This window comes from Muntiacus reevesi, chromosome 17, assembly GCF_963930625.1.
Source record: "Muntiacus reevesi chromosome 17, mMunRee1.1, whole genome shotgun sequence".
Taxonomy (NCBI): domain Eukaryota; kingdom Metazoa; phylum Chordata; class Mammalia; order Artiodactyla; family Cervidae; genus Muntiacus; species Muntiacus reevesi.
In genome coordinates, this window is record NC_089265.1 from 10,369,214 (window position 1) to 10,397,004 (window position 27,791).

At 38.6% G+C, this 27,791-nt stretch overlaps 1 protein-coding gene across 1 annotated transcript; it reads right to left on the minus strand.

Annotated features, from left to right (window-relative positions):
• On the minus strand, nt 1-26,663 carry ESCO2 (establishment of sister chromatid cohesion N-acetyltransferase 2). The gene is made up of 11 exons (XM_065907989.1): nt 26,577-26,663; nt 25,139-25,199; nt 23,299-24,124; nt 21,126-21,219; nt 17,770-17,827; nt 14,697-14,823; nt 13,432-13,563; nt 12,269-12,358; nt 11,445-11,588; nt 4,050-4,225; nt 1-1,267 (listed from the first exon to the last, which is right to left on the minus strand). The coding sequence occupies exons 2-11, from the start codon at nt 25,189-25,191 to the stop codon at nt 1,135-1,137; spliced, it is 1,833 nt and encodes a 610-aa protein (XP_065764061.1). The 5' UTR covers nt 25,192-25,199; nt 26,577-26,663; the 3' UTR covers nt 1-1,134.
• Between the last annotated feature and the right edge of the window lie 1,128 nt (nt 26,664-27,791).

A 27,791-nucleotide genomic window follows, 5' to 3' on the forward strand; every position in this document is an offset into this window, starting at 1 on the left:
TACAGAAAAGAATTTTAATTGATTCATCATAAAGGCATTGAGCAAAATAATGTTAATAAAAGTTTTCAAATAAAATATTTCAGACAATTTTTAAATACAGCAGTACAGAAACTAGCATTAAAATGTTTGGAAAATTTACACACATTTTAACACTTTCACAGTCTTTTTAGAACCCAAACTTTTAAATTTTAGAACTACTAACTTAAAGGCAAATAAAGAATGTAGAGGAACAGATTCTATAGAGTTACGTCCTGGACACTACTTCCCTAGAGTCTTACTGCTAGATTGAAGCTACATGACTTTATAATAATAAAAAAAGCTGAATTTCTCAAAGTAAGTATCCATGAATTATATTAGAAAAATGTATCCATATTTAGGTATATTTACATAAACTCATCATGTTCTGTGGCCCATCAGCCTAGATATATTTATTAACCTTGGTTCTGTTAGTATACATTTAAAATCTAACCATATGAATCATTTAATCCAACTGGGTATTGTTTTGTTAGACACCAATCACTAGTAATAAGTTCACTAAAGAAAAGTAGCACAAACACCAAAAACTAATGAAATGACAATAGTGCAATTACAAAGTTTAATTTTAATTAAATCTGAAGTGTGCCTTCTGAGTAACGATTTTTAAAATGAAAAAATATTTAGCTATAAATTCTGTTCTATACAAAAGGACATTATTCCTTACATCTTTCCCTGGTACAAATTGGAAATTCAAAATACTTTAACTATACTCAAACTGAGTTGCTACAGCCAAGTACCTATAAAATGAGAATTTTGTGTGTGAAATCAGGAGTTACTTTTAAAAAATGGGGATGGAAATTTGCCTATCTTTAAACTTTCTGATCAGGCATGAAGTAATTCTGGCCTCAAAGTGTACTTTATAAATAACTGGTCAAATTTCTGTGAAAAACCAATGTTCTTACATAGAAGAGAAATAATTTTCCAGCTATAGCGACAAAGTTTCATAATTAAGGATTCAGAGTGCTAGTCAGTATACTTTAAAGATTTTTCCTTTCTTTGTATCCCTAGATAATTGCTATTTGTTAAATAGTTTGTATTTTATGATAATGGGCTGTCAGAACTCATTCACACGTAACTGTTCTATAGTTGAAATTGGTTTCAACTATTAAAATTGTATACAAGGAAATTAGGTGTGTTGCAGTACTTGGTTGCAAATAACTTGCCATCTGGTGTTGGGTCAGAAAATGCTATTTCATCAGTCCTGAGAAAATAGCCAAACATGAAGCAGTTCCTAAAAAAGAGGAAAAGACAATTAAACAATGGAACCAACTTTAAAGTTTGATTAAACATGAGCACAATATTTTAAAGCAATCTAGTTAAAAAAACTTCAATCTCTTTGTTTTTCAGTCACTAAGTCGTGTCCAACTTCTTTGCGATCCCATGGACTGTAGCCCTCCACACTCCTCTGTCCTTGGGATTTGCCAGGCAATCCTGAAGTGGGTTCCCATTCCTACTCCAGGGGATCTTCCTGACCCAGGTATCGAACTCCTGTCTTCTGCATTGGCAGGAATGGGCTTTTTGTTTTTTTAAAAAACTACTGAGTCACCTGGGAAGTCCCTCAATCTTTTAAAATATTCTTAGTTAAAATCATTTTATTACGTGGTAAAATGACTCAATGTCTTAAATTTTAGGGGGTGGAAGTTTAATGGTATCATTTCACAGGTGAGAAAACTAAGGCCCATAAAAAGTTCTGCTGAGAGGCAAAGAGAACCATACAAACCATCCAGTTGACTGTAGGTGATCTGTGGTAATAAGCTACTGATATGAAATAATATTGCTAATTAAAAGCCACAGATAATTACAATAAAAAACAACAATTTTAACCAATAACTATCTTCCTTTCAACCACATCACACATTCAGAGCTTCTTAAGAAGGCAAAACCTAATTTTGCCTTTTGACTACATTTTGACTGCATTTTGACTACAACTCTCCTTGATCCAGCTCAACTGGGATTAAAAGCAATAAAGTGAAATAGCTGAAATGATTCAACAAAACTGAGGGACAGTCTATGAAATAATTGGCCTTAGTCTTCAAATTCATCAAATCCTAAAAGACAGAGAAAGGCTAAGTAACTTACAGGTTAAGGAAGATGAAAACTAAAGAGATATTATGACTAAAAGCAATATGTAATCCTGAAGAGGAAAAAAAAATGCTATGAAGGGCATTTGAGACAAATAACAAAACTGAAATATGGACTATACATTAGATATTAAATATCCCAAATTTGGTAACTGAGCTGTTCTTATGTAAGACAATATACTTGAACATGCTGAAGTACTAAGAGGGTAAAGAGGCATATTATATGTAACTTACTTTAAAATAATTCAGGAAGAAAATAAAAAAGAATCTGAACAAAGATACTGAGGGTGTTCTTTTTACTATTCTTCCTATTCTTTCATATGTGAAATTACTTCAAAATAAAAAACAATTGGATTCAATGAGAAGTAAAGGTATCAGCTTCAAGTACACTCACTACCTAATTGAATAAAAAGTGTATTGCTATATATACTAGACTCCAAAGCAAAATATTGATTAAGCAGTTGTCTTTGTCTTCATGAATGGTATGAGCTACTCAAAGAGTACTATTAGATCTGTGGCTTTGAGTCCTAACTCTCCTTTTATTAGCTCCACCAGTGTAATCTGTACTAATAATCCTATCTGAGCCTCAGCTGCTTCTGATGCAAAACAATTAGGAATAATACTGTTCACTTGTGAGGACTTAAAACATACATTGCCTATACAGAGAGGATTAGGCTCCTCATATACAGGAGAGCTGCCAATTATGTTACCTGTTATCTCCAACCCAAATGTGTGAGAAGATATGTTCTCAAATGATTGTTTTATATTTCTCCTTTGCAACTTTATTTTTATCACTGCTTACAATCTATTGCCTTAGTATTCAAAGTATTACCTACATACCAGCAACATTCAGCATCAGTCAAGAGCTTGTTAGAAATGCAGCATCTCAGGCCCACCCCAATCTACTGAATCACGCCTGCATTTGAGCAAGATCCCCAAGTTGTTCATAGGCACTTTCACATTAGAGAAGCACTGGACCACTGCCTGGTAGAACCAGGTTAAATACTGGTATTCTCCATGGCCTTCCCTGGTGGCTCAGATGGTAAAGAATGTTCTGCAATGCAGGATACCTGGGTTTGATCCCTGGGTCAGGAAGATCCCCTGGAGAAGGGAATGGCTAACCCACTCCAGTATTCTTGCCTGGAGAATCCCATGGACAGAGGAGTCTGGCAGGCTATAGTCCATGGGGTCGCTAAGAGTCAGACAAAACTGAGTGGCTAACATACACACACACATCCTCCATACCAAATTTATGTATCTCAATAAAAAATAAAGAAAATGGAGGTTATTTCACAATTAACTACAAATAAAAATCTTCATAGACACCAACTTTTCTCACTGCTCCCCTTTGTAAGGTATGTGTGGGTTAGAGTTCTCTTATATATGTTAGATATACTAGACTTTTACTAATTAGATAAATGATTTGTAAATATTCTCTAGGTTGTCTGCTAATTCACTTTTATATTTAGTTACATTTGTGTTACAGTAAGTCTCTATTAATCATCTAGTCACACATCAATAAACATACAATTTCTACAATTCTTTTTTAAACCTCTCTTTTGTTTTTACAGGTCATATTTATTTAATTTTACATCTGTTGAATCTAATAAAAAGTTGGGCTTGTATTTTCCATTTGTTTGCCTTCTTTTTCTCTTTCATTTCCTAGCAATTTATCTTTATCTTATTAATGTGTTGGTCTATAAACAAATCCAGTCTTTGACTACAGGTAGTTTGAAAAGCACTGGTCTAGAACATTTCACACTTGGAATACTGTGTGCAAAACTGAGTACACCTAGTATTTTTTTTCAGTGTCAGCATTGCGTTAGCCTGACTTTGGTAGTATTAACACAGACCAACGTCATTCCCTTTGGCTCATGAGCCAGGAAAGCTTCTGGGAGCGCTAACCTGGGTCTAACCAATTTTACTTCTTACCTGAGCGTGTCTACCAGTCGTCGTGCAATGCGCTTTCTTCTTTTAAGTCTGAAGACCCAGATTCTACTTATCCCACACACTGCAGGTTCTGGTACATCTGAACATTGCCAAGCCCTCTGACATTCTTTAGAGCTTGGGGTTTCTGGGCCAGTTGGTTCAGACACGACACGGAAGGCCTGCAATGACGCACAGAGGCATTAGAGTTAATGGTACAGCTGAGTTCACACTTCTTTTAAAACAAAACTTATGTATCTAAAATGAATCTTACTCCACCTTCACAAAAATGTTTAGTTCTTTGCTATTTCTTGAATTCTTGCCCAATTATAGTCACTTAATGCAGAAAAATGATAGTGGTGTTGAGATATTCCCACATTATACCAATTATACACCAATTGGTGTATTATACCAATGTGAAACTCCCTTCTTTTACTGATTTTAAAAAAATGATAAAATTCAGGCTCTTAATAAAGCACATAAGCTTCTCTCATTCTTTCCATCCTAAAGTGTATATATGATATCCTAAAAAAAACACTAAAGGTTTTTGCATATAAACTATGAAATTGGTGTTTTAAGTTTTTTCTAATTCTTATTTTGAAATAATTCTAGATTCAGAGGAAGCTGACAAATGGTACAGAGAGGATGTGTATCCTTCACCCTATTTCCCCCAATGGTTACATCTTCCCTAATTGTAGTACAATACCAAAACTGAGAAATTAACATGGGAACAATGTGGGTGGGACAGTTCTGTGACAATTCATCATATCTGAATACTGATTTAACCATAACTACAATCAAAATACAAAGCTACTGTATTATCATGAAGCTCTTCCTCTTGCCACCTCTCTATAATCACACCCATTTTCTCCCCTCCACCATTGCTAAGCTGTGTAACAATCTGTTCTCTGTCTCTAAAATTCTGATATTTTGAGGATATCATATAAATGGACTCATACAGCATGTGATCTTTTGAGAATGGCTCTTTTTCACTCAGCAATATGCTCTTGATAACCTGTCCAAGTTGTTGCATATATCAACAATTTGTTCTTTTTTTATTGCCAAGTAATATTCCACTGTATGGATATACCAGTGTATTTAATTACTCACTTACTGAAGGACACTTTGGCTGTTTCCAGCTTTTGGCTATTACAAATAAAGCTGCTATAAGCATTCAGCTATGGGTTTTTGTGTAGACATAAGTTTTCATTTCTGGAATAAATGCCCAGGACTATGATTGCTGAGTCATATGGTAAATGTATGATTAAGTTTTTAAGAAACTGCCAAGCTGTCCCCAGAGTGGCTGTACTATTTTACATTCCCTCAAAGAGTGAAAAAACCTCCTTTCCCTGCACCCACACCAGCATTTGCTATCGTCAGTTTTACACTGTAGTTGTTCTTAGGTGCATGTGAAGCTTTAACTTCCATCAAGAACACTTTGTTTCTGAAATGAGAATGAATAAAAGAGTACATGTACAAGTCACTTGGCTATACAGATCTTCCTAAACTTATAGTTACATCCTAATAAACATAGGTGATAAGCTGAAAACACTGTACATTGAAAAGAAGTGCATTTAATACACCTAACCTGCGAAACCTCATAGTTTAGCCTAGCTTACCGTAAATATGCTAAGAATATTTACATTAGACTACAGTTTGGAACAATCATCTAACACAAAGCCTAATTTATAATAAAGTGCTGGAACTTCCCTGGTGGTCCAGTGTCTGAGACTCTGAGCTCCCAAAGTAAGGGCCAGGGTCGGATCCCTGGTCAGGGAACTAGATCCCACATGCTGCAACTGAGAGTTCACATGCTGCACTAAAGATCCCTCATGCTGCAACTAAGAGCTGACACAGCCAAATAAATAAAAATAAAATCGATAATATAAGGGGAAAAAAAAGCGTTGAATATCTCATGTAATTTACTGGATACTGTATGAAAAATGAAAAACAAAAAGGCTGTATGTAGAGAACGGTTGTTAAATATACTGTTTGTTTATACTTGTGATCGCCTAGTAGACTAGAGCTGCCATTCTCTGCTGCTGCCCAGCATCACAAAAGTGCATACGGCTAGCCCAGGAAAATATGAAAACTTGAAGCAGTTTCTGCTGAATGCCTATGGGTTCACAGCATTGCAGAGCTGAAAAGTTGTAAATCAGAGACAATCTGTATTGCCTATTATTACTACATAAACAGTGTACTTAAGATCAAAGAAAGAAAAGGCCAAATTGATTACTTTTACAGAAGTAACAAATAAAACCAACTGCTTTTCTTTCTCTACTCATATGAAGGGGGAACAGGGAAAAGGGAGGCACTATAAAAATGAGTAAGACGAATTTATGCTAGCATCATTTCAAGATGTCTTAAAACAATTAAGTATTTTTAAAAGTAAAGGGACATAAGTGTATGATATAATGTCAGGTTAAAAGAACACATTTGAGCTATAATTCTCTCTAGCTTATGACTACCCTGGTAAGATCCTTGAAGGGCAAAAATTATTCTCTATTTGAGAACAAGGGCTGGCAAACTTCTTCTGTATGGGACCAAACTGTAAACACTTTAGGATCTTTGGGCCATGTGGGCTCTGCTACACCTACTGAACCACCCTGTGGTTGCACAAAACCAACTACAGTTAATATGAAGACAAATGAGCATGGCTCTGGGCCAATAAAGCTTTATTTACAAAAAAGAGGAAGACCACACTTAGCCCATGGGTTATTATTTGCTAACTCCTCTGCCAGAACACTGTTAATTAGTATCCAAAGCAGATTATAATCACAGGACAAGTAACAACCACTTTCCAGTTTTCTGTTGATGGGTGGGGCTGTGTTCCCTCCCTGTTATTTGACCTGAGACCAAACTGCTGTGGAGGTAATAAAGATAACAGCGACCCTTCAAAAGGACCCAGGCACGCACTGCTGCACTCAGTGCCCCCGACTGCAGACCACCACCAATGCACGCCTCTGCCGGGGACTCCTGAACACTCACAGGCAGCTCTGGGTCAGTCTCTTATGGGATCACTGCTCCTTTACCCTGGATCCTGGTGCGCACGAGGTTTTGTGCAAACAACAGTTTGTTTGCCCAGTCCTGTTTAAGTTCTGTAATCAAATCCCACTGGTCTCCAAAGTCAAAATCCCTGGGGCTTCTCATTCCCTTTGCCAGATCCCCAGGTAGGGAAATCTGCTGTGGGTCCTAGAACTTTAACAGAGAGAATTTCTTTGGTGTAATTCTTCTGCAGTTTGTGGGGCGTCTGCTCAGCGGCTCTATGGTGGGGTTAATGGCGACCTCCTCCAAGAGGGCTTATGCCACAGGCTGTGTGACCCAGGTCTGCTGCACGCAGAGCCCCTTGCCTCTGTGGCAAGCCCCTGCTGACCCGTACCTCCACAGGAGACACTCACACACTCAAGGGCAGGTCTGGCTCAGTCTCTGTGGGGTCTCTGGGTCCTGGTACACAGTTTTGTTTGAGCCCTCATAGCGTCTCCGGTCAGTATGGGGTTTGTTTCTAAACACAATTTCACCCCTCCCACCGTCTTGCTGGGGCTTCTCCTTTGCCCTTGGACATGGGGTATCCTTTTTTGGTGGGATCCAAAATTCTCCTGTCGATGGTTGTTCAGCAGCAAGTTGTAATTCTGGAGTTCTCGCGGAGATAAGGGCACGTCCTTCTACTCTGCCATCTTTACTAAGCAAGGCCCCACCCATCAGAACAAGCCCCAGTTTGCCAACAGTCAGACTCTCCTGTCAGAAAGCTTCCAAAAGTCTCTTATCCCTATCCATCAGAAGGCAGACAGAATGAAAACCACAATCAAAGAAAACGAATCAAACTGATAACATGGACCACAGCCTTGTCTAACCCAATGAAACTATGAGCTATGCCATGTAGGGCTACCCAAGATGGACGGGTCCTGGTGGAGGGTCCTGACAAAACATGGTCCACTGGAGAAGGGAATGGCAAACCACTTCAGCATTCCTGCCTTGAAAACCCCATGAACAGCATGAAAAGGCAAAAAGATACGACAATGAAAGATATGATACTGAACTCCCCAGGTTGGTAAGTGCCCAATATGCTAATAGAGAAGCGTGGAGAAATAACTCCAAAAAGAATGAAGAGACAGAGCCAAAGCGAAAACAACACCCAGTTGTGGATGTGACTGGTAATGGAAGTAAAGTCCGATGCTGTAAAGAGCAATGTTGCATAGGAACCTGGAATGTTAGCTCCATGAATCAAGGTAAATTGGAAATGGTCAAACAGGAAATGGCAAGAGTGAACATCAACATTTTAGGAATCAGTGAACTAAAATGGACTGGAATGGGAGAATTTAATTCAGATGACCATTTTATCTACTACTATGGACAGGGAGGCCTGGCATGCTGCGGTTCACAGGGTCGCAAAGGGTTGGACACGACTGAGTGACTGAACTGACTGATTACTGATGGGGGAGAATCCCTTATAAGAAATGGAGTAGCCCTCACAGTCAACAAAAGAGTCTGAAATGCAGCATTTGGGTACAATCTCAAAAACAACAGAATGAACTCTATTCGTTTTCGAGGCAAACCATTCAATATCACAGTAATCCAAGTCTATGCCCCAACCAGTAATGCTGAAGAAGCTGAACAGTTCTATGAAGACCTACAAGGCCTTCTAGAACTAACACCCCAAAAAGATGTCCTTTTCATCACAGGGGACTGGAATGCAAAAATAGGAAGTCAAGAGCTACCTGGAGTAACAGGCAAATTTGGCCTTGGAGTACAGAATGAAGCAGGGCACAGGTTAACAGCGTTTTGCCAAGAGAACGCACTGCTCAAAGCAAACACCCTGTTCCAACAACACAAGAGAAGACTCTACACGTGGACATCATCAGATGGTCCATACTGAAATCAGATTGATTATATTCTTTGCAGCCAAAAATGGAAAAGCTCTATACAGTCAGCAAAAACAAGACCGGGAGCTGACTGTGGCTCAGATCATGCGCTCCTTATTGCCAAATTCAGACTTAAATTGAGGAAAGTAGGGAAAACCACTAGACCATTCAGGTATGACCTAAATTAAATCCCTTACGATTATACAGTGGGAGTGACAAATAGATTCAAGAGATTACATCTGAAAAACAGAGTGCCGAAAGAACTATGGATGGAGGTTCAAGACATTGTATAGGAGGCAGTGATCAAGACCATCCCCAAGAAAAAGAAATGCAAAAAGATAAAATGGTTGTCTGAGGAGGCTTTAAAAATAGTTGAAAAAAGAAGAGACGCTAAAGGCAAGGGAGAAAAGGAAAGATATATACATTTGAATGCTGTTCCAAAGAACAGCAAGGAGAGATGAGAAAGCCTTCCTCAGTGATCAATGTAAAGAAATAGAGAAAAACAATACAATGAGAAAGACTAGAGATCTCTTCAAGAAAATTAAGAGATACCAAGGGAACATTGCATGCAAAGATGGGCACAATAAAGGACAGAAATGGTAGGCACCTAACAGAAGCAGAAGATATTAAGAAGAGGTGGCAAGAATACACAGAACTATTAAAAAAAGATCTCATGTCCCCAGATAACCACGATGGTGTGATCACTCACCTAGAGCCAGACATTCTGGAATGTGAAGTCAAGTGGGTCTTAGGAAGCATCACTATGAACAAAGCTAGTGGAGATGGAATCCCAGGTAAGCTATATCAAATCCTAAAAGATGATGCTGTGAAAGTGCTGAACTCAATATGCCAGCAAATCTGGAAAACAGCAGTGGTCACAGGACTGGAAAAGGTCAGTTTTCATTCCAATCCCAAAGAAAGGCAATGCCAAAGAATGTTCACATTATTGCACAATTGCACTCACCTCACACACTAGCAAAGTAATGCTCAAAATCCTTTAAGCCAGGCTTCAACAGTACATGAACCATAAAATTCCAGATGGTTAAGCTGGATTTAGAAAAGGCAGAGGAACCAGAGATCAAATTGCCAACATCTGCTGGATCACAGAAAAACCAATAGAGTTCCAGAAAAACATCTGCTGCTGCTTTATTGACTATGCCAAAGTGTTTGACTGTATGGATCACAACAAATTGTGGAAAATTCTTCAAGAGATGGGAATACCAAACCAACTAACCTGTTCCTGAGAAATCTGTATGCAGGTCGAGATGTAACAGTTAGAACTGGACATGGAATAACAGACTGGTTCCAAAGAGGGAAAGGAATATGTCAAGGTTGTATATCGTCACCCTGCTTATTTAACTTCTATGTAGAGTACATCATGCAAAATGCCGGGCTGGATAAAGCACAAGCTGGGATCAAGATTGCCGGGAGAAATATCAATAACCTCAGATACAGAGATGAAACCACCCAAGGCAGAAAGCAGGGAAGAACTAAAGAACCTCTTGATAAAAGTGAAAGAGGAGAGTGAAAAAACTGAGTTAAAACTCAACATTCAGAAAACAAGATCATGGCAACCAGTCTCATCACTTCATGGCAAAAAGATGAGGAAGAGGAAACAATGCAAACAGTGGCAGACTTTTATTTTGGGGGGGCTCCAAAAAATCACTGCAGATGGTGACTGCAGCCATGAAATTAAAAGATGCTTGCTCCTTGGAAGAAAAGTTATGGCCAACCTAGACGGCATATTAAAAAGCAAAGACATTACTTTTCCAGCAAAGGTCCATCTAGTCAAAGCTATGGTTCTTCCAGAGGTCATATATGGATGTGAGAGTTGGACTATGTAGAAAGCTGAGCGCTGAAGAATTGATGCTTTTGAACTGTGGTGTTAGAGAAGACTCTTGAGAGTCCCCTTGACTGCAAGGAGATCAAACCATTTAATCCTAAAGGAAATCAGTCCTGAATATTCATTGGAAGGACTGATGTTGAAGCTGAAACTCCTATACTTTGGCCACCTGATGGGAAGAACTGACTCACTGGAAAAGACCCTGATGCTGGGAAAGATTGAAGGTAGGAGAAGGGGATGACAGAGGATGAGATGGTTGTATGGCATCACCAACTAAACGGACATGAGTTTGAGCAAGCTCCGGGAGTTGGTGATGGACAGGGAAGCCTGGCAGGGAAGCCAGTCCAGGTGGTCATAAAGAGTCAGACACGACTGAGTGACTGAACTGAACAACCATTTTGCCAAATATATTAACCTGCACTAAGCCACATGTTAAACAACTGAGCTTGTTTAAAATACTATACTTTATAGTCCAAGTATATAAAAGACTATATGAGCTTAAGACTGACTAATCCTGATTATATAAGGCAAAATACCAGACACAATAGAAATAAATGACTTCAGTTATCCAGATGGTCAAGGGTATTTTAGAAGGAAAAAGATCATTAATGGTAGCCTTCTTAAATGCTTGAGATTTCTCCCGACTACTTCATTTTGCTCAAAAGTTACTCCAGTAATTTGTAAGACAGCATACCATACCTGTTTGATGGGCTCTGCAATTAAACACCCAACTACTTTCTTTTCATCAGAGATAAACAGCAAGGTTTTGGTTTTGTGTGGATATTTGGGAACAACTTGCTGGAAGCCCAATTCATTATCAACAAGTTCCTGGACATCTTCAACCTAATAATGTAAAAAACCGAAAGAGATGAATTTGTTTTTTAAAATATAACAGAATATATATATATTTACACACACAAAAGTATGCTTATCAGTTTAACCTCTTTTGTCTCTATTTCTTAAATTTTCACAACCCCCAAATTATTCCACTACTGAGGCATGGTTCTGCCACTTTAGAAACAGGGTTTTAAGAAAGTATTTTAAAGATCATTTTCAGCACCCTTGAGCCGAACAGGGAGTAGGAAGATTCTGTTTCAGCATTATCCCTTGTCCACTGGGGCGAAACATCCAGCCCAAGAAACAAAGGCAATACCAACCTAAGAATTAGACCCTGGAGCCATTGATTTCTCAACCTTATAAGTTTAGTTTATTTTTCACAAATGGAAGATGTAGGCAAGCAATACACTATGGACTCTTATCTGTTTTCTTTAATCTCTTCTTGACACACCTTTACTTGTTTGGTAATTGTAAGTTTGATTTTGTATGAACTACTTTGAAAGTCATCCTAACACCTGTACCGATGTACAGTGATTATCTATAAGCAAAAGTGTTTTATATAATACTTCAATATAGGTCGATTTTTTGGTGGAGAATGGGGAGAGCAGAAGGAAAACAAAGACTAAAAAACTAATATTGTAAAGCAACTATACTTCAATTTAAAAAGAAAAACTATTGTCTCATACCTTTCTGATAGCATAACTCGGATCACGTGGCAGGACCAACACAATTTTCCCATCCCAAAACTCAGCTACAACACGTTCTTTTTTCCAGCCCTGTCAAAGAGGGGGAAGAAATCACATTTGATTTAAAGTGGAAAAAAAAAATAAATAATGTGGTCTGGAGAAGACAAAAAAGATGAATAAATGAATGATATAAAAAAGATAAAACTCAACTACATGGATGTGGTAAGGGAAATGAAAGATGACTGAAACAAAGCTCCTGCCCTCAAGGGGCTGACATCCTGTTGGGAGACACGTAAACAATCTATTGTAAAAGAAACTGAAAGTTGCTCAGTCACGTCTGTCTAACTCTTTGCAAACCCATAGTCCATGGAATTCTCTAGGCCAGAATACTGGAGTGGGTAGCCTTTCCTTTCCCCAGGGGACATTCCTAACCCGGGGATCAAACCCAGGTCTCCTGCATTGCAGGCTGATTCTTTACCAGCTGAGCCACAAGGGAAGCCCATTACAAAATAAGGCGAAGTCAAATAAGAGTCCTTTGTAGGAATACAGAAAAAAACCCCACAAGTTAGGAGTCTGAAAGTGGGGGAGGGGCAGGATAAGAAGAATTTTAATAAATCAGGCTAAAAGTATTAAGAAGGCATGAACTACAGCAATAAAAACATGAAAAACAGAGATGCATTTGAGTAGCAGGTGCAATCATAAAGATAAGTCCAACAACAGGCTGTATTTGAACTCAGAAGGTATTTCATGAAGGTGCTTCATGAAGAGCAAAGAAATACCCTGGAGGAGTCAAAGAAAGCAGTTTTTCTGAGGTTATCTAGAAAGAAGAAACTGGAGTGAGGAAAGGGAAAACTCCTCAAGTCTTTGAGTTTTCTACCTTGACTGCCCAGTTCTGCTCCAAAAGCTAGAGATAAGGATGCAGGGTGTTCATTCAACCAAGAGCAGTAACTTCTCTTATATTAGCACATGAAGTTTGAAATGGCATATCTATTAAAACTAAAATACCATCAGTCTCAAATATTAAACACACAACAAAATTACAGATGATAAAATATTTCTGCATATGTAAATCTTCCTTTATATTTAGGCAAAAAGAATGTCTCTTTTAAAGCAGTTTCACTTTTAGAACAAACGGAAACAACCTTTTTTTTTTTTATACTTACTGTATATTTGATTCCTTCCACAAATCGGTGGTGATGCTGAACATGCTGCAGTTCGTCCTCAGGGTTGGAAGCAGTGTAAATCATGCCACAGGACTTACACATGGTGGCTCCGAAATGTTTCTGACCTGCATCCTACAGTTGGAAGAGAAAAAATAGCCCATCTAAACACATTACAGATAGCTCTACATTTAGTAAATTTGTCCATTCATTCAAATTTGTCCTTATTTTTCTTTTATGCTGGTACAGGTGAAACATAAATGAAAGTTTGGTTACTCTTTCTCTCTACCCACCAACAAAACAGAATGAGAAGAGCCTAACATGCCATCATGATAATAGAAGTGAAACTGCCTCTTTGAATGGACAGCAGAAAAAAAACACACCAAGATTCTTTAGCTGGACCCATAGTTCTAAGAAGGAATAAGATGAAATCATAAATATTATAGCGAAGATGAAAAATGGAACATCCTTATTAAGCTCTTTTATGAGAGGCCTAAAAAAGCCTTATTTCGAAGAAGCAGGGCAAAATTTTAGGACTTATATATTCATTAGATAGCAGTTTTTCCTTAAATGGTTAGGAAAAATTAATTTTAATTAAATATTAATAAAATTAAAAATTAAATATTAAAATTCTTTTCTTCAAGAGCTGATAAAAAGTATAATACATAGTAAAAGTTTAAGAAAAGCATAGATAAATTAATGAATATAGAGAATTCAGGGACATTCAATGTCAAGGCTCATTAATTCCTATTCTATCTCACAAGGCATTGCTTAAGGCTACTGAAAACACCAAATTATGAACTGTCTATATAGGTGTTTGCAAATTTTTTGCCAAGGGCCAGATAGTAAACATTTTAGGCTTTGCAGGCCACACATATTCCTCTCCTTTTTTCACCAACCTTTTAAGAATATAAACGCTACTTTAGCCCAAAGGCCATGGTCCAACTTTGGCCCACAGGTATCAACTGCCAAGCCCAGGTCTAATGCAGTGTAGCTCTTCTCATTTAGTCTTTTATAGACTGACTATAATCTTCCTGATTTGGAGACAACTCATTCATCAGCATTCTACTAAACTGCCAGCACTCCCCAACACCATTGGTTCAAAAATATTCTTGACTAGTTTTAAATGCTGCCACAACAGCAAAGGTAGCATTTACTAACTCAGAACATCTGTAACTCCTGGTAACTAGGCTAAGACCACACATCAGACTTCAGGTTCTATACGTGAGACCTACATACTGGAGGAGCTTTGTTATAAATTTACTCACAATGATGAGCTGGTCTTTTGTTTCTTTGTTTGAATCTTTCGTATTAGTACTCTTCTGTACGTTGATTTGTTTTAAGAAGTTAGTAGATGTGGTGGATCCCACAGAAGACTGTTCTTCAACTAGAGATCTTGAAATAGAAAGGTGGTAAGTGTTATTTAATAATTTTAACACGTTTGATAAATTATAATGAAAATAAAACATATGTATGTAACATTTGCAGAGGACTTTGCAATTTTTAGTGCTTTCTATCGGCAATAACTTAATGAACAGGGCTAGAAACAATTAGAAGCCCAAGGCCCATTCAGACAGGATAGGTAGTCGACTCAAGGTAAAGTAACTAGGGAAGAATGATGGAAAGACTCAAATTCCTGTCTTCTAACTCCAAGTTCAAAGGATTTCATCTACAATATCAGATGTATATGGGTTTCCCAGGTGGCTGAGGGGTAAAGAATCCACCTGCTAAGCAGAAGATGCAGGTTTGATCCCTGGGTCAGGAAGATCCTCTGAAGGAAATGGCAATCCACTCCAGTATTGCCTGGGAAATCCCATGAACAGAGGAGCCTGGTGGGCTATAGTTCATGGGGTCACAAAGCATCAGACATGACTTAGTGACTAAACAACAACAAATCAGATGCATATACATAGGATTTCTTCGTAAGTTGATGTCACCTTTAAAAATTAATCTTTTCTTGCTTTTCAAATTTTAAGACAATATTTACCCATGCAGGCATAAAGAAATTCATGGAATGCCACAGCAAATAAGTATACTCTAATACAGGAGAAGTCAGTCACCAGCAACCAGCATATTATGATCCAACAACTTTTTACTGAGGCATGAGGCAGTGAGTGAGGCTAATACATGGCTAAAGCAGCATCCTACTATTCTCAAATACTTATACAAAAAAAAAATTTAGCTGGATAGATGTTGAGGCAATCTTTTTCCTTTAGAAGACAATGCTGGGGCTGGCTTATAGAGGTTGCAAACTGGAGCCCATAGGCCAAATTTAGCTAGCAGATATTTTGATTGGCTCACATAGAGTTTGGATTAGCTACCAATGTTTTAAAATCTAGAGATTTCACTTAAAAATGTGTATTTCCAATATTGCAAGAGACACTGGAAGATCATTAGACCTGTTTCATCAAGGAATCTAAGAGTTGGAGCTACTGGCACAGGCTCTTTTAGATGGGGTGTGCTTCTCCAATTGGCTGCAGTCTCTGTAGGTCTCCCAAGGATCAAAGAAATAGAAATCTCTAGAGAGTAGTGGCAGGAGGGGGGTGGGGGGAGTGGGGGGGGGGGGGGGGGACAAGTACCCAAAGCAAGAAGTTCAAACAGAAACTCACATTGATAAATAAAAAAACACTGGAAAAATACCCTATGTAATACTTTATGCTAACCCAATCTGTCCTCTTATCATCTGACTAGAAAATGGCTTTTATAATGACTTGACAAACCTATGGTGAGAAATATATTTCACATCATGACCAATACAAATACACATACATAACTGGTCACTAAATATACTATGTGAGAGATGTATTATTCAATTAAGAAAAAATGCTAGATGTGATGCCTTTAAATTTTTATTGATGTGACAAACTATCAATACTAATAATGCCAATAATATAAAAAACACTTGTCTAGGTCACTGACTCCTCTATACCTCATACAACCTTTGCTAAGTAACTCAGCACTTCCCATCCTTGCAGGCATTTTTACTTCTAGCCTAGCAATGTTAACACTTTATTATACACAATTTGTTTAAATGTCTTGTCCTCTTCTAACCATGACTTCCTTGACAGCAGAGCCATGTTGTACTTATCTTCACATCTCTAAAATTCAGTGTAGTTCAATACCACATGGTATTCTATAAATGTTCGCCAAATGTAAGAGTACAAATCCAGACAATCTGTGATCTACCTAAAGTAAAAGTCAGATTAAACCACAGAAACTTTTTGGGTCCTACCTAATGAGCAAATTTCAAATGATTCAACCAACAGTTTCCTAACATCTCCCTATGCTAGGTTAGTTTACAAACTGTTAGCTAATTGTGATAGGTTTTGATCCTCAATAAATAGAAGACAGATGAGAAAAGGGAAAGGTGAAAGAAATTAGGAATATGGTCTTTGAAGGGGAAAAACTACCCACCCAACCAATCTCCAAGACAATTCAGGGTGAGATGCCCTAAGAGCAGGAAAACTTTACTAGTAAGTACTCTGCTCAGTATCTTCAGATGTTTATCATCAAACAGGGAAAAAAGAAACAAAGCCGCTTAGTGAGCAGCTCCCTAGAGAAGGAAATTGTAACCCACTCCAGGATTCCTGCCTGGAGAATCCCATGGACAGAGGAGCCTGTGGGCTATAGCCCATATGGTCGCAAAGAGTCGGACACAACTGAAGTGACGTAACATACGGACTGCTTATCGAGATGCTCAAACTGTAAGAAACTTCGTCCTCAGAGCTTTTTTGTGTATACTCATAAGCACCCATGCCTCCCCCAGTTCCATTTTAGTTTTGAGCAGGAGAGTGTGTTGCTGCAAGTTACTTACTCCTCTGGCCAGTCTCCTCATCTGTAAAATGGGGTAATGATGGTATCCACACCATGACATGCCGAGTGCCCATTAAACATGAACTATTATCAGTATGTTATCACACAGAAGAGGCAATACAGCCTAATGGGCTTTGATTAAATATGGATTCTAGTCCTGGCTTTGTCACCAAAGAGCTGTGCAACTGTGGCTGAATTACAAAGTTTTCTCCGCTGAAAAGGGTAATAACAATATCAAGCTTCTGGGCTGTTGTGGGGATAAGTGAAATAGTGAATATAAATTATTATGGGTCAGGTATTACACAAAAATGGAAGAAATTACTATTTTTCCGGCCCACAAAGGTCTTTTCCTTTCTTAATGCTTCAAGTTCCTATGAAGTTTCTATGAGAGGGCCTGATTCCATCTCCTGTTCTAAATATCTCAATGGGAAAGAGAAAAATGCTCTCCAAGTTAAATAGTATAAGAAAAAAAGAGACCCAGTGGACTCATAATTAAACCTTGAACATTAAAATAAGAGCAACCCTTACCTTTTTGTGTTGACTGAACACATAGTGAAGATGGGATAGACAATGGACTCAGGAGAAACTGGTAAGGGAAAAAAGTGAACAATAATTTGTATCACAGAATAAACTTAAAGCTTTAAAGCATAAGATTTTAAAGATTAATAAACCAAAATACTCACAATATTTGATTTCAAGACAACACTAATTAAGACAGTATGGTATTGACAAACAGATCAATGGAACAAAATAGAGCCCCAAAACACCCACCACCCATGCACATACAGTCAATTTTCTTTTTTGTTTTTAAAAGATGTATACTCAGTATTATTTTATTTTTCTGTATGTTTTGGGGAAACAGAATGCTCTTTAGTGGCCTTGAAAAATGCTGATTGTTCAGTATTTCATTTTAACTCTTTTAAAATTGAAGTATTGTTGATTTACAATGTTGTCATTTAAACAATAAAGTTGTAATGACTGAATTGCTAAAATTTTGCCTTAAAAATAACACATTGTTCCTATTCCTACTCTTTATTTTTTTAAATTAATTAATTAATTATTTATTTTTATTAGTTGGAGGCTAATTACTTCACAACATTTCAGTGGGCAATTGATTTTTCAATGGCAAAAAGATAGCTATCAAATTATGCTGGAACAATTTGACATCCACATACAAAAACAATGACAACACTCACATAAAAATTAACTCAAAATGGATCACAGATCTAAATGCAAAATGTAAAACTATAAAACTTCTAGAAGAAAATTCCACATGAACTTGGGTTTCATAATAAGTTTTTACATACAACACCAAAAGTACTCCAGTAGCAATAACCACATCAAGTCCAGAACGTGGTTTCCAAATAATATTCCCCAACAGAAGGGACCATGGTTCCTTGGAGAAATGGCTGAGTCTAGGACTAGGTTAGGGAAAGTGCAAGATGAGCCTATAGCCTTTTGTAGTGCCAGAAAGTAATAAGGAAATGCTCAAAAAGCAAAAGAAGGGACATGTCAAAGAGAACTGACCCAATGGTCAAAGCTGGAACAATATGAATGACAGACTAAATCATGTAGTATTAGATTTTAACCCCAAATATAAAATATTCATGAGTGCATACTGGTGAATATTCAGGAGTCTATTTATTTATTTAAAAATTGAGTAAATAAATGGGAGAGAAGAGATAACTCTTCCTAACAGAAGGATTCCAAATAATGTATGTGAAAATTTCCCCTTCCAAGAGATGAAGCTTAATCCCCATCCCTCCCTGAAAGGGTAGGCTAGACTTAGTGACTTACTTCCAAAGAACAGAGTTTGGCAAAGGAAAAAGGGTAACTTCTACAGTGGAGAAATTGGGCAAACCTGACCAACCAAGTGATAGAGGTAAGTTAACATCATCTATAATGTCATGTGGACATTGCACCCAAAGTGGTGAGAACGGCATTTCTTCCTCCAAATTCATAACCCCGGTCTAATGATGAGAAAAACATCAGACAAACCCAGGTGCAGGAACATCCTATAAGATATCTGGCCAGTACTCCTCAAGGTCATGAAAACGAAGAAAAGACTGAGAAAATGTCACAGACAAGAGGAGACTATGGAGACACGGCAACTAAATACAATGTGATCCCTAGGCTGGGTCCTACAACAAAAAGGGGATGTTAATGAAAAAACCAGTCGATTCCAGATACAGCCTAGAGCTTATTTAATCGTAATATACCAGTGATTAGTTTCTTTGTTTTGACAAAAGTACAATAGTAGTATAAGATGGTAACACCACCTTACCTGTCTCTGAGAAACCTGTATACAGATCAAGAAGCAACAGTTAGAACAGGACATAGAACAAAGGACTTATTCAAAATGGGAAAGGAGTAAGACAAGGCTGTGTACTATCACACTACTTATTTAACTTCTATGCAGTGTACATCATGTAAAATGCTGGGCTGGATGAATCACAAGCTGGAATCAAGACTGCCAGGAGAAATATCAACAACCTCAGATATGCAGATAATACCACTCCAATGGCAGAAAGTATAGAGGAAGAAACCAGCCTCTTGATGAGGGTCAAAGAGGAGAGTGAAAAAGCAGACTTTACACTCAACATTCAAAAATTAAGATCACAGCATCTGGTCCCATCACCTTAGGGCAAATAAAAGAGGAAAAAGTGGAAGGAGTGACAGATGTTATTTTCTTGGACTCCAAAATCACTACAGATGATGACTGCAGCCATGAAATTAAGACACATGCTCCTTGGAAGGAAAGATATGATGAAACTAGACAGTGGATTAAAAAGCAGAGATATCACTTTGCCAACAAAGGTCTGTATGGTTAAAAATATTGTTTTTCCAGTAGTCATGTATGAATGTGAGAGTTGGACCATGAAGGCTGACCACTGAAGAACTGATGCTTTCGAAGACTCATGAGAGTCCTTATGATTGCAAAGAGATCAAACCAGCCAATCCTAAAATAAATCAACCCTGAATATTCATTGGAAGGACTGATGCTGAAGCTCCAATACTTTGGCCACCTGATGCAAAGAACAGACTCAGTGGAAAATAAGACCCTGATGCTGGGAAAGGTTGAGGACAGGAGGAGAAGGGGAGACAGAGGATGAGATGGTTGGATGGCATCACTGACTCAAAGGACATGAGTTTGAGCAAACTTCAGGAGACAGTGAAAGAAAGGGAAGCCTGGAGTGCTGCAGTCCATGGGGTCCCAAAAGAGTTGGACATGACTTAGTGACTGAACAACAATAGGGTAAATGGGGTTAAGATATGTACTCTTTGTACTATCCTTACGCTTCTCTGTAAATCTAAAATCACTACAAAATGAAAAGCTTATTTAAAAAAAATGAAAAGAAGTAGGAGTTCCCTGGTGGTCCAGTGGTTACAATTCAGTGCTTTCATTGCCATGTTCATTCCCTGGGTCCAACCTCTTACTTGAAAGATCTCTTCCCTAGATCACAGTTAATCACTGGCAGACCCAGACAAAACCCAAGACTCCTGATGCCAAATCCAGTGACCTCTTATGGCTTAGTGAATTCTGCTTACAATTCTGCTTTGATCACAGATATATATATTTTTCACTCCCTCCTATCATTTGGGGTAAAAGGGTAGGTATGATGAGAACACTCGGCTCTAGATAGCTTAAGTAACTGGGCCATATCTCACAGACCAAGTAATCAGAGCATTTTGTCTTAAGTTCTCACATAAGTTCTCCTTGTCTCCTCAACAGTGTTACCAAGAGCAACACAAACATACAGTCACGGATACTGAATATTTTAAAAAGACAAAATAGTATTGTATATACTTTCATATTGACACATGTAATGAAGCATTATTACAAGAAAAAAACTCATTTTGAGAAGAAAAGTTCTCTTACTTACCTGCCTTGTTCTCACTGAAAGACTCCTCTGAAGGACAACTCTTATTTTCATTAGTTTTACACTCCCTTGAAGAAATGACTTCATCTGATGCATCCTGAAAATAATGAGTAAAATTAAAGAAATCTATAATTCTTAATCATCGCACATTTAGTCAATGCATCCCAAGAGATCTGTTTCTAAAACAAAACAAAATATGTAGCTTATCATGAATTACATTTCATAATGACTTTAAATCCTCAATTTTCAGTCTGTTTTAAGGAAAATTTCCTCTATATTTACTAAATGTAATATTTTTAGAAGAGTGTGCATATTTAAGTTTATAATTTGTCATCCTGTCAAAAATGAATTATTTCCTGATAAAGATGACAGAATGAAAATCATAGAACATCCCATCTACAAAAATAAATTGAACAACAACAGAAAAATCAGTAAAAATGCCAAAAATCTCCCTAGGAGCCACCAAACTGAAAAGAACTAACCCTTTGTCACAAGCTTTAAAAACAGGGAGCAAAGGAGAGAAAAACATTCTGGAGTAGTTGGAGAGGCTTCTAACTCCCACTTTTTGGATAGTAGCAGGGAGGTGGGAAAAACAAAGTAGACAAACTTCTGATAAATTTCAGTAAATACTACTTATTTGATGAGACTTAAGAGAACATACAGCTTGGGGGAAAAGGAAAAAACTTTTGATTAAAGAAGAACTCCTATTCAAGATCATAACTATCTCCTAAGAAGTGGGGACAAGCCATCAGTTTGCCGCTTCTCAAGGCTCCACAGAGTTGGGAAAAGGTTATGCACTCTCTAATGAAAACAGCATTTACCCTTAGCTAAGCTGTGCTTAGTTGCTCAGTCGTGTTGGGACTCTCTGCAACTCCATGAACTGTAGCCTGCCAGGCTCCTCTGTCCCTGGGATTCTCCAGGCAGGAATACTGGAGTGGGTTGCCATGCCATCCTCCGGGGGATCTTCTCAAACCAGGGATCAAATCCATGTCTCTTCTGTCTCCTGCACTAGCAGCCAGGTTCTTTACTGCTAGTGTCACCTGGGAACCCCCTAAAAACACTGACTATCAAATAAAAGTTAAGTTTCTCTAGACCACAGTCATGAAGGAACTTAAAGAGCTACCTCAATAATACCAAAACCATAATACCATAAAACCATATTACCAAAAAATGATGGTAGGCTTCATTAAGCCAAAAGAGGGAGGAAAATCCTATTTTTCTACTCTGCCTCAAAATTCTTTATAATGATGATAGTATCTGGCTTCATAAAAGCATTCCTCCAGACTGAACAAAATTTTGTTCCTGTATGACAGTAATCTCCGGGAACAAAGTATCAGGCTACCACTTGACAGGTCTCGGCTCCTCATTTCCTTCCACTAAATCAATGTATGGAAACAACTAGATCAGACCAGTTTTGCTGCTAATTTTACTTACCTTGTACACATTTAAGTTTGCAGTTCCCACTGGCAATGTTTCTTCCTGTCTATCTAAAGTATTGCCAAGTATATTCCTAAATGGAACATGTTCTTGCTTGCCTAAGCCATAAGAGCAATTCTACTAATTCTTTATATTGTTGGATTACATGCTATGAGTTTATCAAAATTCAGACTATATATCTGTACAATTCACTGTATATAATACATGTCAATTTAAAAAAATATGGGGCACAGCTCAGGCTAAAATTCTCAATCCATCAAAATAAGTGTGTGTGTATTGGGGAGGGTCCCTCTGCATTTCTACCTATTCATCTTCTTATTAGCCTTCTCCATGTCTATTTCATAAAGACACAGTCTTATTAAAATGACATGATGATTTCTCTGCAACATTTCTTTCTTTTCCAAGCTTCATTTTAAGGGACTAGCTACACACACACATACCTACCTACATACATACATACAGATACGGTTTTCCCTGGTAGCTCAGTTAGTAAAGAATCTGCCTGCAATGCAGGAGACAGGGGTACGATCCCTGGATTGGGAAGATTCCTTGGAGAAGGAAATGGCAACCCACTCTAGTATTCTTGCCTGGGAAATACTATGGATGGAAGAGCCTGGCAGGCTACAGTCCATGGGGTCACGAGTAAGACACGACTTAGCGACTAAACCACCACCACCACCACCACTACCATATACAGAGAAAACCAACTTAGTTTTAGAAGCTGTATATTTCCCTTTACCTTTATTAATTTCTCTTCACTTTTACTTCTTTCACTCAACAGCTCAATGTTCAGTTCTTTTTCTACTAACACACACTTTGGCGCTTGCCTTTTCTCAAAGCTTCTTTCATTGACAGTCTCTCCATCAGACTCTTCAATAACTTCTGATTTATTTTTCTGGGTGAGTCCCAGTAATGGCTTATCTTCCAAGGATGATTTTCTCAATGAGGGCTTTTTCTTACTAACAAAAAAAGCTGCTCCACCCTGGAGAGTAGCTTGTGGTTTGACTTTCTGGCTTAGAACTCGAGGAGCATTCAGATTATTTTCAGCTGAGTAACAATTATTCTCCACAGCTGGCTTATAGGTCACTCGGTTCTGCTTGGAATTTTTAGAATTCTTTGATACAGGCTTGATGCATTTATATCCTGCTTGACACTTAGCAGTCAAACTCTTCTGTGGTTTTTTGTTCATCCTCTTGGAGCAGACTGGTTTTCCTTGCATTTTTTCTGTCATATAGGAATATGATTTATCCTCAATATTTGTTTTTAGACCAATGGATCTACTCTCTTTTATCAGCTTTCTCTCCAATGGATTGAGGTACCACTTATCTTTGTTGTAAAAGGATACAGCAGACACAGCAGATTTAAATGGTGAACCTTGATTTGCAGATGGCAATCTATTTTTAGTCGTTTTGAGTGGACTTGAAATCAAATGGCCCTGTTGAGAGCAATGAATCTTTCCTTCATTTTTAATAGTGGTTTGGCAAATGTGCTTTTTATCAGGTGATGGAAATACATTTTCAGTGAAGTCCAAAATTAATTTCTTTGATGGAATTTCTGATAATGGGCTATGAAAAGAAACACAGTCCATTGATAGTTATTTTGCTTCAGTTTTTATGTCAATTTACTACTAAGCAATAAACAACTTCACCTGGAAGGCATATTAAAAATATATCTCCAAAAGCATCTATCTACATACACTATTAGATTAGCAGTTGGAATTCTCAAATTCTGTCTATGAAGTATTTGAGTATTTTTCAAAACTAAGACCCTGATAATGTTTGTGAAAACATTTTACAAAGAAGCTTTGAGATATGTGTGTGTGTGTGTATGTGTTTTTTTTTTAATTTTTTTTATTAATTGGAGGCTAAATACTTCACAACATTTCAGTGGGTTTTGTCATACATTGACATGAATCAGCCATAGAGTTACACGTATTCCCCATCCCGATCCCCCCTCCCACCTCCCTCTCCACCGGATTCCTCTGGGTCCTCCCAATGCACCAGGCCCGAGCACTTGTCTCATGCATCCCACCTGAGCTGGTGATCTGTTTCACCATAGATAATATACATGCTGTTCTTTCGAAACATCCCACCCTCGTATGTGTGTTTTAAAACCTATTTCTAAGTTTTGGCCATATACTCTGAAGCAAGTTCCCTAAAATGATTAACTATACACAATAAACTGACCACTTAGGGCCTGTAATTTATATCTCTGGTATAACATACACAGAGTACACAGCTTTCTAGGATCGCTGTGCATAATAGGATGAGCACCTATTATATGCAAAACAGTATGCTAAATATTACATAAGAGAGCAGAAAGAAGGTAATAAAAGATCTGACACACATTTCCAAGCCATAGATAACAGCCCTTTATCTGATTCCCTCCAAAGGCACTAAAGAATTAATTATAAAAGCTTAAATAGTATTTCCAGACTAGAATTAGAATATAAAGTATTACTGTAACTACAAGGAGTAGGTAAATGAAAGAATGGAAATATTTAGACATAGGAGAGAGAAGATTAAAAAAATTTAAGACGGTAGATATTTTTAAGAATTCCCACTCAGGATGAGACTTACGTGTCATGGTTCAAAGAGCACTGCTTCCTTTTTGTTGGCGTTAAAGCTGACATCCTAACTCCTAAAAGCAACAGAATATAATAACCAAATAAATCCAATGTGTATAAAAATCGCTACATCAAAACTACGATTTAAAATACTGAGAAAGTTCTCAGATGGGTGATGGTTCATTAAGATTTTAAAAAAAGATTTTTTTAAAAAAGCAAATTACTTTGATAAAGTATGAAGGTAAAAAAAAAAAGAAAATTTAAAAACACTACCTCACAAAGAAAGTGAAGTCACTCAGTCGTGTCCAACTCTTTGCGACCCCATGGACTGTAGCCTATCAGGTTCCTCCATCCATGTGATTTTAGAGGTAAGAATACTGGAGTGGGTTACCATTTCCTTCTCCAGGAGCTCTTCCCGACCCAGGGATTGAATCCGGGTCTCCCGTATTTTAGGCAGACGCTTTACCGTCTCAGCAAACAGGGAAGCTGCCCCCCGCCCAACCCCCTCCCCTCCAACCTCCATCCCCCACCCCCCACTAATTGAGCAGAGACAGTACAATTTAAATTAAGCAGAGAACAGTACAAATTTCAATGGTCCTACCAAAGGAGGATTTTACCCCATTTCAGGACACACTTTCCCGACTTCAACAGCCTGATGAATTCATCTCAAGTTAAATCACTCTATATCCTGGGCAGCTTTCCTTCCCGTAACCTTCACCACCCGCCTCCCCCCAAATCCCAACAGCTCTCCTGCTGTTAGATGCTCTTGCCCTAGGCTTCCAATCCACCCTGCACTGCCTTGGTATCCATTTTGCGTATTTTCTAGTCTTTGGCTTGACGGTCTTTCCCTACAGCCTGCAGGTACAATGAAGGCAGAAACCATCTATAACTTTTTCATCAAAAGCCAGCAAGAAAACGGGGAAGCATAATTCTCTCCCATTTTATTAGCTGAGGAGCCGCTTGTTTTCTTATTTACAAAATACTCTGACCGCCTAAGGCTGCGAGTAATAAACACAATCACGCATGTTAACTCTCGAGCAGATGGTATGTTGCTCAATAAATTTTCCCTTCCCCTTCCTCTCGGATCAAGAGTATTTTTAATACACAAGCATAACTTTCAAGTTAAACATAAAGACCTCAGTCTCTGGAAATTCGTGCCGAGCTGCAGCTTTAAAGACCTTTCTGAGGCTGAATGAGGAAAGACAGGAGAGAAAAGCGACCCTGTCCCCACACGCTGTCAGGGCAAAAAGGCGAGAAAACTCAGCGTCAGAAAGATGGAAACCCGGAGACCTGGAAGCGCGGACACCAGGTCGCTAGCTCTGGTCTCCAGCCTAGAATGCACCAAACACCGAGCAAAAGTTCTGTTTTTTTGACATTCACCCCCACGTTCCACAGAACCTCCTGGTCTCCTGGTTCTTCCAGATCTCGCCTCGGCCCCAGGCAGCACTTACCTGCTGGCACCTCAGACAAACGACCTCTCCTCAGCCGAGCCCGTAGTCCCCCACTGTATTCAAATTCTCGCGCGCCAGTCCAGGCGGAAACCGCTGCGTTTCGATTCGCCGCTTCCCAGCGTGTCCAAGGGCAGACTCGACGATTGGTTGTGCACCAGCGCTTGCCCCGCCTCGCAGGAGGCGGTCTCCAAGAGTCTCCCGCCCTTGCAAGGCTGAAGCCTCTCCCCTCGTGGAAACCACGTCTTCCAGAACCCCTTGCGGCAGCGCCGGGCTCCTTTCTGGAGGCCTTACCTAGGTGCATTCTGGGAGTTGTAGTTTTCCGCAGAACGACGGCGTTCCCTGTTACTCGATATATTGAGGTCACTTGCTGTTAAGATTTTTTTTTTTTATAGCAGCGTAAGAGTCTCAAGTTATTTTTCACATTTGGCGCTATAATGTTGGTGATCTGGTCGCTAAGTCGTATCCGACTCTTACGACTCGATGGACTGTAGCCTGCCAGACTTCTCTGTCCATGGGATTTTTCCAGGCAAGAATACTGGAGTGGGTTACCATTTCCTTCTCCAGGGGATCTTCCCGACCCAGGAATCCAACCCAGGTCTCCTTCATTGCAGGCAGATTCTTTACCGACTGCGGTACGGTTACTCTTTTTTCCTAGAGATGTTAGGTGAAGCAATCTTTTTTTCAAGTTAAATAAAAAATTAAATCACGGCAGTAACATCTACGTTCCAGGCATTCATGCACGTTTTAGTGTTTTATTTCACTCACCACAGTCTACGGGATATGTACCATCATTCCCATTTTATAGAAAATAAAACTGAGGGCCTGAAAACAATTACTTTTCATAGGATAGTGTAGATTCTTGCTTTGGAAAGCCCAAAAGTTCCTAAAGCACTTGTTTGTTATTCAGTTCAGTTCAGTAGCTCAGTCGTGTCTGACTCTTTGTGACCTCATGAATCGCAGCATACCAGGCCTCCATGTCCATCACCAACTCCCGGAGTTTACTCAAACTCATGGCCATGAAGCTGGTGATGCCATCTAGCCATCTCAGCCTCTGTCGTCCCCTTCTCCTCCTGCCCCCAATCCCTCCCAGCATCAGGGTCTTTTCCAACTAGTCAACTCTTTGCATGAGGTGGCCAAAGTATTGGAGTTTCAGCTTCAGCATCAGTCCTTCCAATGAACACCCAGGACTTATCTCCTTCAGGATGGACTGGTTGG

What these genes read in the sequence shown, in the direction of transcription:
- ESCO2 (XM_065907989.1), bottom strand. Translation starts at nt 25,191, where the DNA reads ATGTCAGCTTTAACGCCAACAAAAAGGAAGCAGTGCTCTTTGAACCAT. An exon ending in GTGAAGAGAAATTAATAAAG is followed by an intron (nt 21,220 to 23,298) that starts GTAAAGGGAAAT and finishes CATTATTTTCAG; the next exon opens with GATGCATCAGATGAAGTCAT. An exon ending in TTTCAGTGAGAACAAGGCAG is followed by an intron (nt 17,828 to 21,125) that starts GTAAGTAAGAGA and finishes TTCCCTTACCAG; the next exon opens with TTTCTCCTGAGTCCATTGTC.